Here is a 14608-nt window from a genome sequence, read left to right as displayed (position 1 = left end):
GCATGTGTGTAAGTGTACCCATGTCATGCAATGCCTGTGGAGGCCAGAAGTGGGAGTCGGATCCCCTGGAAAGGACAGTCATTAGCTGCCATGTGGGTGCTGGGATTTGAACCCGGGTCTTCTACAAGAACAGACAGTGTTCTTAACCACTGAGCCAGCTCTCCAGTCCTTCTTTTGAATATATTAACATATAAGTAGCATTTCTGGATCAATAGAAGTTCTATGCTTACTTTTACTTTTTTAGTTACAGCATTTTATATCTCCACCAACATCTCATATGGGTTCCATTTCCTCTACATCTTTACCAACATGGATTTTCTTTTTTTCTTTTTTTTTTAAATAGTAGCCACCCTTAATAACTATTACACAAGAGATTGTTTTCTTGATGAAGTTTATTATTATTATTTCTGCTAAATTAGAACCTTAAAATTCTAATAATGGGGCTAGAGAGAAAGCTCAGTGGTGAAGAGCTGCTCTTGCAAAGGATCTGGGTTTGGTTTCAGCAACCATATGACAGCTAACAACCATCTGTAACTCCAATTCCAAGGGATCCAACACCCTCTTCTGGCCTCTGAGAGCATTGCACACGTGGTACACTTACAGTCCTATGCAGGCAAAACACTCATATACATAAAATAAAAATAAATGAAATAAAAAATCCTAATAGCTGAGCTTGCAGGTATAACAGAAGATCATTTAGAAAGTCTAAAATTGACAAAGCTTTGGTGTCTGCAAGGAGCATTCAAGAGCAACCCTGGTTTTTTGCAGATTCCCTGACAGATGGACACCTGCTCCCCTAGGTGAGCGAGGAGAAGCCAGGGCTGCCTAGCAGGTCAGAGCCCTGGGACTTGCTGCAGAGGAAGGGGCCTGTGAGTGGCAGGGGATGTGCCTTGTGAGGTCCCAACATGAAACATGTTCAGCCTATCAAAGGGCACTTGCTATAGGGACAAAGGCACTGAAGTGCACATAGGCTCTAGCCCTGGCTCAGCCAAGGAGCTGTTCTGCTAACTTGTCTGAGAACCACCAGAAAGGAGAGCTGCAGCAGAAAGACTAAGAATGGCTGGCATTTAGTAGCATTAGCTGTTTAGATGAGAGAATGCATGTAAACTGCCTGGCCCTTCACAACACATCAGCAGGGTTTACTGCTGTCACCAGTTTCAGGGTCATCCATCTTTCTCCTGCCTGGCTCCCTAGGTCTAGACCATGTATATCATCAAACTTGTTTCTGCAGATCTTTTTGGGTCTCTTCTATGCCCCTAGCCCTGGACAGGCACTGTATCCCTCCTGGCTCCCCCCTATCCGCAATGGCTGGCCCCTACTTACCTCTTACTTCTGGTCAGTACCTGGCACTCTACAATCTCACCAAACACCTCGAAGCGCCTCTTCAGCTCTCGAGAGCTCATGTCACTGGAGAGATTTCGAATGTATACCATGCGGCCTTCGTCCTGCTCAAAGGAAACAAAGAGGGGCCCCATTATTGCTCTCTGGAGTCCTTGTCCCTGTCCAGGCCAGGCTGAGCAGCAATGCTGCTGGAGTCAGAGACCACAGAGTGCCAGAGAAATGGCCCCCAGGGAAGCACCTGCCCAAGAGAGGGACTGAGCAGATTTACACCATCAGCACAACTGCATATTCTGCTAGGCACTTGTTTTGAGCCTGGCCAGGGAGAGGTCAGGGTGAACCTGCAAGCTGATAAGGATACACTGGGGGCTTGGGTATTCACAGGGGCACACTAAAAGGAAAGATAACGAGACAGATACATTAGGGCTATGGAAGCTACCATTATCTTTTGTTTACTAGGGAAGTTAGCTAAAAACAACAGCACAGACACTGTGCCCCGGAGGTCACCTTGAGGCAAGTTTGGTTCTATGCAGAGGGAATGGATCAGGAGCCCAGGTTGTAACCTCTTGCTTCCCTTGAGTTCTATGATCTGCTAATGGTTGCAGCTGGCATAGGTGCTCCAGCGGACAAGACAATATGTGGTTCAGACAGGCCTTTTCTGGGAACAGGCGTAGCCACTCTTCAGGCAACTGACCCACCACTGACCACAGATGGCAGGGAATAAAGACCAGGACCAGGCTCTATAGTGGGACTGCACACCTGGTCACTGGAACTGTCTATAACATGTCTAAGGCCATCCAGGTCCAAGGAGAGCCCCTCTTCCCAGCTGCCTGAATTCCTGCAGTACTTGCTGCCTCTACCTCTAATTCTCAGGCTCTGAACTCTGCCAGTTACTCCTTTTATCCCTGATGACAAACTTCATGTGGACACCTTTCCTCAGTCACCAATGTAAGTACTTCACCCTGCTGGTCAAATAGGACTGCCAAGTTCAGACATTCTAGTCAGGGCTCTCAGTCTCCCCGAGCTGCCCCACTGACTTCCATTTGCTTCCAGGTCCACTGTTTTACTGTCTTTTTCTTTCTGTCTCAACAGGAGTGGGGACCTCATCTGTCTTGTATATTGCTGCCACCCAAAGCCAAGGATGTGCCACTCTTGTCAAACTGCTGAACAATCAATTGCCTGTGAGCTCTGAAAAAACTGTTCACCTTTGATTTTTAAGTACCAAGTACCTGCTGCATAGAGCCATGCACCTCTGGGGTCTGTGTCCCCTCACATATCCCTCACCTCCAAAGCACAAGGTACTTTTTGGTTTTCTTACTTTTTAAAGATTTATTTATTTTGTGTATATGAATGTTTTGCACCATGTGCATGCCTGGTACCCTCAGAAGCCAGAAGGTGTCAGATCCCCTAGAACTGGCATTAGTTGTTAGCTGCCATGTGGGTGCTAGGAACCGAACCCAGGTCCTCTGCAAGAGCAGCCAGTGCTCTTAACCGAGTCATCTCTCCAGCCTATTTTTTAAATAACTATTTATTATTTGTATGTGTGTGTGTGTATGTGTGTAGGTATATGCCTCAGCACCTATATAGAGGTCAGAGAACAACTTTTGGGTTCTCTCCCTCTAATGTGTGTGTTCTGGGGTTTGAACTCGGATTGTCAGTGCTGGCAGCAAGCACCTTTATCTGCTGAGTCATCCCGCTGGCCTGCTGCTTGTCCTTTTGTGTTTCTGTCTTACCCCTCCTCTCTCCTTTCTATGGATATGCCATAACTGGTTGGCCTAGCTCCACATTGCACACTCCCAGGGGCAGCTTTGTGGGCAATCTCAGGGCCTAGGGTTGGGCTCTGGGGACGATCCTGGAGGTAGGTAAAGAGGATAGAATAGGCTTGCTTGATCTTGGGCCAGGATCAAGTTGGGGAAACCCTTAGGAAGCACAAAGCTCAACTCTTGTATACAGATGAATAAACTGAGGCACAGGGAAGCTGGGCACTTGCCCAGGGTCACACAGGAGGAGTAGCTTGTGACCCGGGCAGCCTATCTTGGCTCACACCCACTATCTTCCATTTTGGTTCTATCTTCCATTTTGGTTCTTTTAAGACTCTTGAGGCTGATTCCTAAGTGGCTACTAACTGCATACCCCAGCCAGCCAAGTGCCTGGACTTTGTATAGTGCTACCTTTGATGGCTGTTGGTTACCCTTGTGATTTTCAAATGGGGCAGTCATGTCCTGCATCAGTCCCTTATTCCTTAAGCAGGGGGTGAAAGCCGACAGGTCCAGTTCTTCCTGACACCCCAGCTCACTCCCATTTACTCCCCGAGGCTCAGGGACCCCAGGTCACTTACAATGGCTTTTTCCCGCCGCTTCCTGGCATGCCGGGCACTTGGGGTTCCATCTGAACAGGACCCTCTGCTTTCACATCTGTCAGTGAACAAGCAAAGCAAAGCAGAGGCACTCACTCCGAGGAACATGGTGAGTGGGAGGGCTGCCTCAAAAGGCTTCTTTTTTTGTTTTGTTTTGTTTTGGAGACAGGGTCTCCCAGTAGCCCCAGCTGGCCTGGAACTCACTACATAGAGCAGGCTGGCCTAGCCTCAAACCGCCTGCCTCAGCCCGGCTCCACTACCTCCCCGTGGGGTGATATTGAGCCAACTTTACCAACCCTCTCAGCTTCACGTCTTCTTCTGCAAAAGAGGTGCCCAACCAATTGGGCTCCAGCCATTTGTGAGCATTAAATCAGTACGTAAAGGCGCACGCCACCACACCCTGTGGAAGAGGCTTCTTTAGGGGACAGTGCTCAGTCTCACTTCAGTAGAAACCCAGCTTCCACTCAGTCATGCCACTCAGGCTGTGTGGGACTGAACACCGGGTCATCTGTCTTCACCCAGCTAGTTCTCAGTACTAATTCTGGCCCTGCCTTCCAGGCCTCACCTTTTTCTGCCTTTAGGGATGGAAAAGTCTTCTCACCACTTCCTTATCTTTTGTTTGTTCTGTTTGTTTGTTTGTTGTTTTTTGAGCCAGTGTCTCCTTGTAGCCACAGTGGGCCTGGAATTTGATATGTAGATCAGGCTGGCCTCCATCTCACGGAGATCCACCTGCTTCTACTTCCAGAGTAATGCTGGGATCAAAAGCTTGAGCCACCAAGCCCAGCATCACTTCCTTGTTTTAAACAAAACAAAACACACTCTCAGGAGGTCTTACATGTTCCCATTTTCCAGATGAAAACCTGAGGCTCAGGTTCAGGCTAGGATCTTCCCAAAGTTAGAAACAGGAGAAGTGGGAGCTAGAAGCAGGTCTTATACTCTAGAACCACTGTTCTCTGCAGGTTCGGACCCCGGCCATGTCCAGCACAGTGCTTTGCGACTGGCCAGCTGCCAGACTTATCATCCGCAAGTTCTCCCAGGGTCACACATTGCCTGCCTCCTGAAGTAGAAACCCTGAGAAACACAGCCCAGAGTCACACAGTCTGTGCTTGAATCCTGGCTCCACTACCTTCCCGTGGGGTGATATTGAGCCAATTTCACCAACCCTCTCAACTTCACGTCTTCCTCTGCAAAACAGGTACCCAACCAATTGGGCTCCAGCCATTTGTGAGCATTAAATCAGAAAATACACTTAAATGCTTGGCCCAGTACTGCTCTGTAGATGCGTGCTCTGTTTTTCTATTTATCTGTAGCTTCCTACAAAATGGGGATAAGAAACACATGTGTTCTCTAATGTTCTCCATGAGGCCCCAATGGGATATAGAAGGGACTGGGCCTTGCTAACTTTCAGGTGCTACTGAATAAAGGGCTATCATTCATTTGGAACAGAATTGGTGGGCCTTCCTTCCTGGAGGGCTGGGACTGGAAGGGGTCATGGAGTTGGGTTGGTGTCATTCAAATGGCCTCAATGTGTTAATCTGTTCTGTGGATGGAGGCTTGTGGGTAGATTCCCAGGCTTGTCAGGCTCCAAGCCCTCCCTATAGGTAGTTGAGTAGGAACCGAGATAACAAAGTCACTCCAGTGAACAGAAACAGCCAGGCCTGTACCTGGCCTACATGTGAGAAGAGAAACTGGGGCATCCATGGAGTCTCAGGGGAAGTCTCAATTCTTCCAGCGTAGGAATGCAGACCCTGTTCCAAACCCTGGGCTGGGAGGGAGAGGAAGAGCCCAGGAGCTCCAGGAATTCTCGGTTGGCCTTTACTGTAAAGGGCAAATGACATTAGAGGTAGGTAAGTATGTAGGAGTTGCCTCCTCAGTCCAGAGTCAGAATCGAGGCAGTTAACGGAAGGATGCAAGCTCTGTTCTAACACTGTTCTAGTTTCCCAAGGTGGAAATATTTTCCTATAAAAATACAGACGCTAATTTGTAGAGACAACTGGATCCCATTAAGTCCTTTTTGGACATAGAACCATCCAATTATGCATCTCTGAACCTTTTATGAGCCAAGGGCCACTCCTGGGAAAGGGAAAAGGAACTAGAAAGGAAGGTTTCAGAGGCCAGCAAGAAGACTGCTCTTGTCAGCAAAGCCTTAGGGGAAGTCATTTGGAGAAACAGACAATCGAAACACACTGGTTTGTGAGGATCTCATGAAGTCACTACAATTTATGTTTACGTGCAGTCTGATGGGAGGAGGGGCCTTTGCTTTCATAGGATCTTTGAATAGCTAAGAGTCATTGATAGAGATGTGTGAACATAACACTGAACTTTCTGGTCTCAGAGTATGGTGCTTCAGCAAGATGACTGTCACTTGAGAACTTGTTAGAAACGCAAATTATACACCTCAGAATCAGATGCTCAGCACACCAGCCTTATCTTCCCAGGTGATTCTGTGGCTCTGCTCCAGGTCCAAGAGTGCCATCTAGCGCTCACCTAGGCATACTTCAGGCACAAGGCCAGGAACCCCACAAACTTCTGGAGACCTCCCCAAGACACCTGCTGTAATGGGAGAAAGGAGAACTGCTCTCCCCCAAATCTGCCAGGCCCCCGTGCTTTCTGCCAGCTCTTCAGCTGAAGTTTGGACTGGCTCGCTCTCTGGGACCAGGGCACACAGCATGTGCACACTGGCTTATGCTGCATCATCCCTCCATAGTCCCTGGGCTCTTTGAGGGTCTGCTCACAGCTGCAAACCATGCTGGACCAAGCTGGGAGTAAGCCCCAGCACTGCTTCCATCTGGGTATTTTTCGGAAAACACAGTGGAATGACACTAATCTTTTTTTTTTTTTTTTTAAACATGTTAACATCACCTTGCTTTCAAACTAGTGTGGGTCTGTGGGTTTGTGTAAAAAGCTATCCATTTGACAAATACAAAGCAAAAAACAAGGATCAAGTTCATTGGGATTATAGTCATAGACAAACAGAAGATGAGTTTTCTTTCTCTCTAACAGCCCCATGCCAGACTTTGTTAGCGTCCAGATTCCCACAACTCCCACCCCCAAGAGGAGCCAACCTAACAGTTGATAAGGACCCAGGCCATGCCTGGAGATGCAACCCTGGTTTCAGAGCAAGTTTCTGAACTTGCTCCTTCCTCCCCTGGCACTCAGTGGGTGCTCATCTGCCCCTAGTCTTCCTGAAGCTACCAAACACACCTGAAATTCCTCCGGGAAGCTGGTGACCATGAACGGCAGGATGAAGAGCCAGAACTTGACCGGCTTCGGGAACAGAGCTGCCGAATGGCCTTACTGGGTGGGCTCTGGTAGGGGCAGTGGTCAGAGTGAGGAGGGCTAACCCCTGAGTCCTCTCCATCCTCCTCCTCCCCCTCCTCTTCCTCCTCCAGGAGGAAGCTGCTCTCGCCACTGCTGCTGCTGCTGTCCTCAAACACGGTGTCGTACTCAGGGCTTCGGCACGAGGACAGGTCTTCATCCTCCAGCGCAGTCTCCAGCAGCCCAAAGTGCTTTGTGAGGCTGGCACGAATCTCATGGTCTCGAAGCTGCATGCTGTCCTTGGGGAGAGATTCAGAGCTCTGGTCTACCTCCCTCCCAAGGGTCTTTGTCTCAGCCTGCAGGGAGGTATCCTGCTGGGGCTGGTTCTCCAGGCAGACCCCAGATGGCTCCCAGGACCTCAGCACCTTCCTCTGCAGGGCACCTTCTGGCCTGAGCACCTGGCAGTAGTCATGGTCTCCAAAGGAGAAGGAAAAGGGGCGCTTCTGGCCAGCCTGGGAGGCTGGCTGGGCTGTGGTATGCCGAAGGTGGGACAGGAGCTCGCTCCTCTCTGGGTGCCTCTTGGGCAGCTTCTGGGAGGCCGCGGGAGGGGCTGAGAGCTGGAGCGCCTCGTGGGAGGGGAGGCTGGGAGCTGTGTCTTGACCTGGGCTGTGCTTGGTTTCAGGCTTGAAGGGGTCTTCCTCTGTGGGCTTGTATGGAGGTGTGGTAGGTGGGGTGAGTCCTGTCCAAGCAAGAGGAGAAACATGTCAGGGGAGGCAGGTAACCCCAAGGAACACTGAGAGTTCAGTTTGGGATGACAAAACAGTAGCTTCATGCCACTGTATTCCAACAGATGGATGGCAGGCATCACAAACCGATCACCAACACTACTACCAGAGTCTGTGAGCGGCCTGAAAAATCCCTTTGCTACCCTTCTGGTGGCTTGTTAATGGCAGCTAGTAAGCCAGGTCAGAGACCTGTCCCTATTCTACCCCTAAGTCATTCAAAGAGGCCTGTCTCAGTCTCCCCTCCCCAGCATGGAGCAAGTAGGTACCGCTGGTAAAACTATCCACCTGGATTTGATCACCACAGTGCCCTGGATGCTCCTGTATCTGACACTGGCCCGTCCTCTCCAGTGCACCATACAAATCCGCTGAAGCACTCATCTCTTACTCTGTACTGCCCAAGCCCCAGGTGCCTGTTTTGTTCCTTTTTGGGCTGCTCTTCCCCCACCCCTACTTCTTCCATATGGCAGGCCCAGGTGACCAGCAAGTCAGATGCATATGAACGTCTGTCATGTTTTTACCTGTGCCAGTTCTGTTGCTGGGCATACCCTTCCCTTGTCTTCCTGACACATGTTACTTCTTCAAGCCCAGCTTCAGTGTTCCCTGTGCTAGGTGTCCCACAGTCTGACCAAGCCACACTGACCCTCTTAGGCTCCCAGAGTTTGGTCTCATACTCTGAAACGCGTGCAAGTCTGACGGTGCTCCTGAGGGGGTTAGCCCACCAGACCATGGGTGCCTCCAGGGAAGAGCTGTGTCTGTTTTCTGACCTCGGTATCACCTTACCTACTGCCACCAACAGGGAGGGGAAGGGTTGGTCCCAGGCCTTGACCCTCCTCACAATATGTTCCCTGTGTATCTCGATGCCAGGGTAGTGTGTGGGGCAGTGGCCAAGAGGGCTCTTGCCTGAGCTCAGTGGTTACATGTACTTGTATCGGGGGGACTCCTGGCTGGAGGCCTTGCCAGCTCCCCAAGGGCAGCCCACCCTCTGAACCTCTGGCTCACCTGCTGTGCCACAAAGCTCCACTGTCAAGGACTGCTCAAAGCTCTTCTTGCCAAAAGGAGGGTCACTGGTGGGGGCAGGGAGGGCAGAAAGCAGAGGCTGGTCAGTAGCAGGCTTCTACGGCCCCAAGCATTCAAGGGAAATAAGGGACACTCTGGAGAACCCTGCTCTGCTGCCATAGAAAGGGGCCAGGAGTTAGAGGAATTCAAATTGAACAGGTTTTGGGCAATCCAGGCAAAGTTTGATGGAGAGGAAAGACAGGGTATGCATCATCAGATTCCTTGCTTTATAGATGGAGCAACTAAGGACCAGAGGGTAAGGAACTCACTCTTGTAAGTCCCACAGCATTGTCAGATCCCCCCGCCCCCAACAGAGAGAAGAATTCTCTTCAGAGTCCTGGAAGAACGGTTTATGAGATGGCCTACAGAGGCTACTGTCTAAAACAAACTCCCTTCGAAAGAGTCGGGCTCCTGAGAGCTGGAGATGGCAATCAAAGCAAGGCTTGGGGACAGGGCTGATGATCTCCTACCCTAAAACACAAATTCAACAAGACAAAATCTCATGGAATATGTCAATTATTTCTAAAATCTACCTTTGTGACAAGGCCAGCATGAGCCACCTGGAGGAGTCTGAAAAGACAAAAAGAAAAAAAGAAAAAAGAAGGAAATGAAACATAAGATCCATCACAAACATGCCACCCTTCTGGGGAGCCCTCACACTCCTGGGGAACTCCAAGCACAGTTGCCCTTCAAGCAGGTGACACATGGCCTTGGCCATTTTAGGGGATGAGTCAGGAGTAACTCAAAGACACTTTGCATCCTTGGCCAGTGGGCCTCCTTACTCTTATTACTCCTTACAAAGAGGGCAACCCCTACTGGCCAAACAGCACAGCGGCCAGGAGATCTGAGTCCTAACTGCAGGGCTCTGGATGTGGGTTCTATGTATCTCTGGAGAGAGGCTCTTCACTAAACAGCTCTGAGCTTCAATCTCTTTTGGTCTGTTTATTTGAAACAGGTCAACCTATATGGCCTAGGCTGGCTTCAAAATCTAACCTCTTCTCTCTACCTCCCAAGTACAAAAATGATCAAGATGTCTGACCATGTTTACAACATGTATTTAGGGCTAAAGGGTTTTCGGATTTTGTTGTTCTTGTTGTTAGTTTGGTTTTGGAGGCAGTATCGCTATGTAGCTCTGGCTGGCCTAGAATTTGCTATGTAGACCACGTTGGCCTTGAAGTCAAGACATCCATCTGCCTCTGCCTTCCCAGTGCTGGGATTAATTAAAGGGTGTTCACCACCATACCTGGCTTGTCTACTTTTTGGTTGCCCTTCTCCCCTACCAAACTTAAGGCAGTGGAGGCAGGCCTCTCGCTTCTTATTCATTAAGCAGTGCATTGCTATGCATGATGACAAAACTCAGAGATTCACAGGTACTTTCCTAAAGATCTGCCCAACAGCCCATTTTATGGAAAGGGTAGCGGACAGCCAGAGAGACCCTCATCCAACACACAAGGCTTGGGACTGTTTGAACACTGTGCTCCCGGCTCCCATCAGAAATGCCATGTCCATTCTACCCTCTCTTGCGAACCACAGACTACCTCTGGAAGGGAGCTGTGGGCAGCTCGGGTCTTCATCCGTGTCCCCACACCCGCTCTCACAGGGGCTCTCCAAGGCAGGGATCTGAGGTCCCTGGAGGAGCTGCTGGTCTTGGGCACTGTCCTCATCGGAGGGGCTGCCCAGCTCCTCCTCCACGTCATAGGTCTCTGGAGCCAGGCACAGTGAGGGCAGAGGACCTTGGGGCTCCGAGGGGACCAGCAGTTCATCAGTGAATGTCAACCAGGGGCCCAACTCCGGGTTCAATCTCCTAGAGCGCCTCACAGGGCACACAGAACTCTCCAGCTTCTTCCCCAGTTTGGTCCATGGTAGGCCTCGGCCTGGCCTCTTCCTGCCCCACTCCTCTTCCTCCTCTTCTTTTTCTTCTTCTTCCTCTTCTTCCTCCTCCTCCTCTTCTTCCTGTTTCAGCCTGGCAGACCGGCTGACATCCCGTTTCACCTCCAGCCTGAGAGGGCGCAGGCTGGGTCTGGGCCCAGCACTCCTGGGGGAAGCCGTGATCCTCACCTCTTCTGCCAGGGAAGAGTAGGCAGGGGGAGCCTTGTTGTCTTTGGAGGGCCTGGGCCTGGACCCAGGTGTGAGGGAAGCATAGACAGGTGTGGCCAGGCGGTAGGGCTTACTGACATCGCAGAGGACATCCTGGGCTAGAAGTTCCCTCAGGATAGAAAACTCAGTCCAGGAGGTTTTGGTGCGGTTTCGGGGCCGGGATGGGACCTTCCTGGAGGGGCTGCTGCATGGCTGGGGGACTGGCTCTGGGGCCTTTGGGGGCAGCTTCCTCTGGGGCAGGCAGTAGGTGTGCATGTAGCGAATGAGTTCTACCATGACCTGCATGTCCTCCTGGGGAGCCTGGGCACTGCTGGGGCTGGTCCTGTCCTGTGCTGGAGAGTCCTGGGGAGAGGCCAGAGCTGGCCAGGGGCTTGAGCAGTCCTTCCCTGCCTCATCATCTTCCTTGGAGAGGAGTGGGGAACTTAGGCATGGGGTTGGGGGGCAGGCTTTCACTTGGGGGCAGGGCAGCACCGAGGTGAGGTGCTTATGCAGTTCTGTACAAGCCCGACTATGAGAACGCAGCCCGGGGAGCTTCTTGTCCTGGGTGCTGTCCACCTGGAGAGGGAAAGATGCCAGAATGAGCCTCCTTCTTCCTGTTCTGGTGGCTCTTCCTGTTCTGGTGGCCAGAAGACCCAGTGTTTCTCACCAGGATCGTAGGAACAGCCTGTTCCTTCACTTCACCCCCTGCCAGCATTTGGCAAATGGGGTCAGTGAGGAAAGAGACAACCAGCCTTCTACAAGGTTCCCAGTCTTGGAGCTCCTGAAGACCCTTCCAGATACACAGCCAAAACCTGCACTAACCATTGTGCCCCTATCCCATGCTCTCCAGAAATACGGCCAGAACAGGTGTGGGTGTCACCTCAGAAAGATTCACTATAAATAAGGGCATCAGGGATCCTTCTGGAACAATGGGTATGTCCATTATTTGGACTGTAGTCATCACTGCTGATTTTAAATTTACTAAAAATCACAGAATTGTATTTTTAAAATAGGTGGCTCTGCCTGGCGTGGTGGTGCACGCCTTTAATCCCAGCGCTCGGGAAGCAGAGGCAGGTGGATCTCTGTGAGTTCAAGGCCAGCCTGGTCTACATAGTGAGTTCCAGGACAGCTGGGGCTACAGGGAGACCCTGTTTCAAAAAAAAAAAAAATAGGTGGCTCTTAGCCTGGTATGGTGACAAATGTCTGCAGTCCTACCACTCAGGAGGTTAAGGCAGAAGGATCACTTGAGCCCAGGAATTTGAGGCCAGCTTGAGTAACATAGCTAGACCTCATCTGAAAGGAAAAAACAAAAACCAAAAAAGAGTGGCTTTTACAATATGTAAACAGCACTTGAATAAAGTTATGAAAAGAGAAAAATTCACTATTCCCCAGTACCCACAAAGAAGGGAGTAGGCCTCTGCCACGGGACACAGGCACCAGCCCACTTCTTGCTCCAGCTCTGCCTGTCCCTCTTACCTGCCCTTTTTCTGGCTGCCCTTTTTCTCTCTTGCTAGGCCTTTACCATAGGGCTGCCAGGTATGTCTCACCTAGCTACAGAAATTCCAGGCTCTTTCTAGAATTTCCAACTGTGTTGGGCCTCAAGTTCAGGAGGCAGGCACTATATTTCAGGCCAGCCAGGACAAAACAAGGGAGCACAGGGCCCAGGCCCATCCCTAAAAAGGCTGGTGACAGAGAGGTTCCTACAGACCCATTATGTACCAAGCACCCAATTCCACCCGGAGGGTGGGAATATGGCATGGTCTGCAAAGGGTCCTGGGAGGAGCAGCCACCCTTGGAAATCAACTGTTTCACCTCCGAGGCCTGAAGATGGGGCCCAGGTCGAAAGGGGGACTCAACTCAACCCTTGGGGTGCAGGACTCTAAAGTGGCCAGCGGCTCTGCAAAAAAAAAAGAAATTCCCAAACCCCAGTGCAATATGGACTGTGGCCTCCACAACCAGTGAGGATCCTGTTCCTGTCTGTCTGCCCACCCGACCCGCCACCACTAGTTTGTGAGCCCTATGGAAGGAAGGCCTTGCCTTCCTGTCCCTGCTCTAATGTATGTCAATATCTCATGGCACCTGAAACACTAAGTGTGACTAAGTACAGGGCTTTCTAGAACCTCAGACTGTGCTGCTGTCAAGAAACAGTGCCAAGATATTAGCTCAGCAAGGCCTGTGTAAGGACAAGAAGGTAACCGAGGTACACAGAATCTGCTACTCCACCTGGGGGCCCAGACCACTTCTGGGCATATGCAGAAATACCTTGACACAAGGCTGCTGACTTCTGGACCTGAGGCTGGCCTGGCGCCAGGCGGCCCCGTCCTTCTGAGCGTCAGAATTTGCTCCTGGGGAGGATGTGGCCAGGAGGAGCTTCTGCAGCTGGAAAGAGGCAGAGGGAGAAAGGATGGGGCCATGCATGCTTAGAGACAAAGGGCACATGTCAGCTGGGGACTGACCACACCCTGGCTAGGGTTGGGGGGGAAGCATGGAGACCATATTAAACACCATCACCCCACTAACAATGGAGTCAACAACCTAGGAGCAACAGGTTCGGATAAAGCCTACTTATTCTGCTGTTAAAACAGTATTGGTTCACTCTGAAAATGCCTGTAATAGACATACAGACTGGAAGGTTATATACCAAAATGATTCTCCCACATGGGATTCTAGTTGATTTCTCCTTTGTTCATATGACAGGTTAAGAATTACTTCTTTTTGTTATTATTTTCAATGTGTATGAGTGTTTTGTGTGCATGTATGTAAGTGTACCATGTATGTACAGTGCCCATAGAGGCCAGAAGAGGGTGTCAGATTTCCTGGAACTGGAGTTACAGGAGTCAGCTGCCATAAGTGTGCTGGGAATTGAACTCAGGTTCTCTGTAAGAGCAGCCAGTGCTCTTAACCATGGAGTCATTCGTCCAGCACTCATGAGACATTTTAAAATGTATTTCTTGGGGCTGGAGAGATGGCTCAGTAGTTAAGAACACTGACTGTTCTTGCAGAAGACCCAGGTTCGAATCCCAGCACCCACATGGCAGCTAACAACTGTCCATAACTCCAGTCCGACAGCCTCTTCTGTCCTCCACAGGCATTCACTGCATGACACAGGTGCACTACCTACATGCAGGCAATATACACACACACATAAAATAAAAATAGTAAATAAAATATTTAAGAGGAAAAGCCTACCTTTAAAAAAAATGTATTTCTTCAGCTGGGTGTGGTGGCACATGTCTTTAGTCCCAGCACTTGGGAGGCAGAGGCAGGCAGATCTCTGTGAGTTCGAGGCCAGCCTGGTCTCCATAGTGAACCCAGGCCAGCTGTGGCTACAGGGAGACCCCATCTCAAAAAGACCATTAAAAAAAATGTATTAATTAAATAAGTATTACTCACAAATGTTGACTATGTGTGTGTGCATATATATGCAAGTGTATTTATATATATAAATGTATATATGTATACACACACACACACACACACACACACAACCCGCAAATGCCAAAAGGTAGACAATTAAAAGCAAATCTCCTTTCTGCCCGAGGTCCTTTCTCTTTCCCAGACGTAACTCCCACTAACTATTCTCTTGTGGGTCTGTCATTGAGGTGAGTTTTAATTATGCAAGAACGCACACACACACACACCACACACACACACACACACACACACACACACACACACACACACCAACCCACCCAGATGTTTCTTCATAGGTAGAAGAATGCAATGCTAAACTTTAGTT

At 50.1% G+C, this 14608-nt stretch overlaps 1 protein-coding gene across 5 annotated transcripts in view; it reads right to left on the bottom strand.

The window, feature by feature from the left end:
- Ppargc1b (PPARG coactivator 1 beta) overlaps positions 1-14608 on the bottom strand; it is a 114659-nt gene that overhangs the window by 9688 nt on the left and 90363 nt on the right. For 3 of the 5 annotated variants that reach the window (XR_607428.2, XM_008837909.3, XM_008837910.2), the window contains exons 4-10: positions 13132-13248; positions 10332-11445; positions 9327-9363; positions 8737-8801; positions 6899-7691; positions 3677-3752; positions 1324-1445 (exon numbers count right to left, since the gene is read on the bottom strand). Coding sequence is in view for 4 of the 5 variants with exons in the window: in XM_008837909.3 (XP_008836131.1) it covers positions 1324-1445; positions 3677-3752; positions 6899-7691; positions 8737-8801; positions 9327-9363; positions 10332-11445; positions 13132-13248 (2324 nt within the window). In the remaining variant the exon portion in view is untranslated. Of the gene's footprint in view, positions 1-1323; positions 1446-3676; positions 3753-5125; positions 5513-6898; positions 7692-8736; positions 8802-9326; positions 9364-10331; positions 11446-13131; positions 13249-14608 lie in introns of those variants that run through there. The other 2 variants (XM_029565831.1, XM_029565832.1) reach the window with 2 other exon arrangements.

The sequence above is a fragment of the Nannospalax galili genome, unplaced genomic scaffold (assembly GCF_000622305.1).
Source record: "Nannospalax galili isolate Female #2095 unplaced genomic scaffold, S.galili_v1.0 scaffold19, whole genome shotgun sequence".
Classification (NCBI taxonomy): domain Eukaryota; kingdom Metazoa; phylum Chordata; class Mammalia; order Rodentia; family Spalacidae; genus Nannospalax; species Nannospalax galili.
The sequence above is the reverse complement of the archived record's forward strand: the minus strand, read 5'-3'. Positions and strand labels throughout refer to the sequence as shown.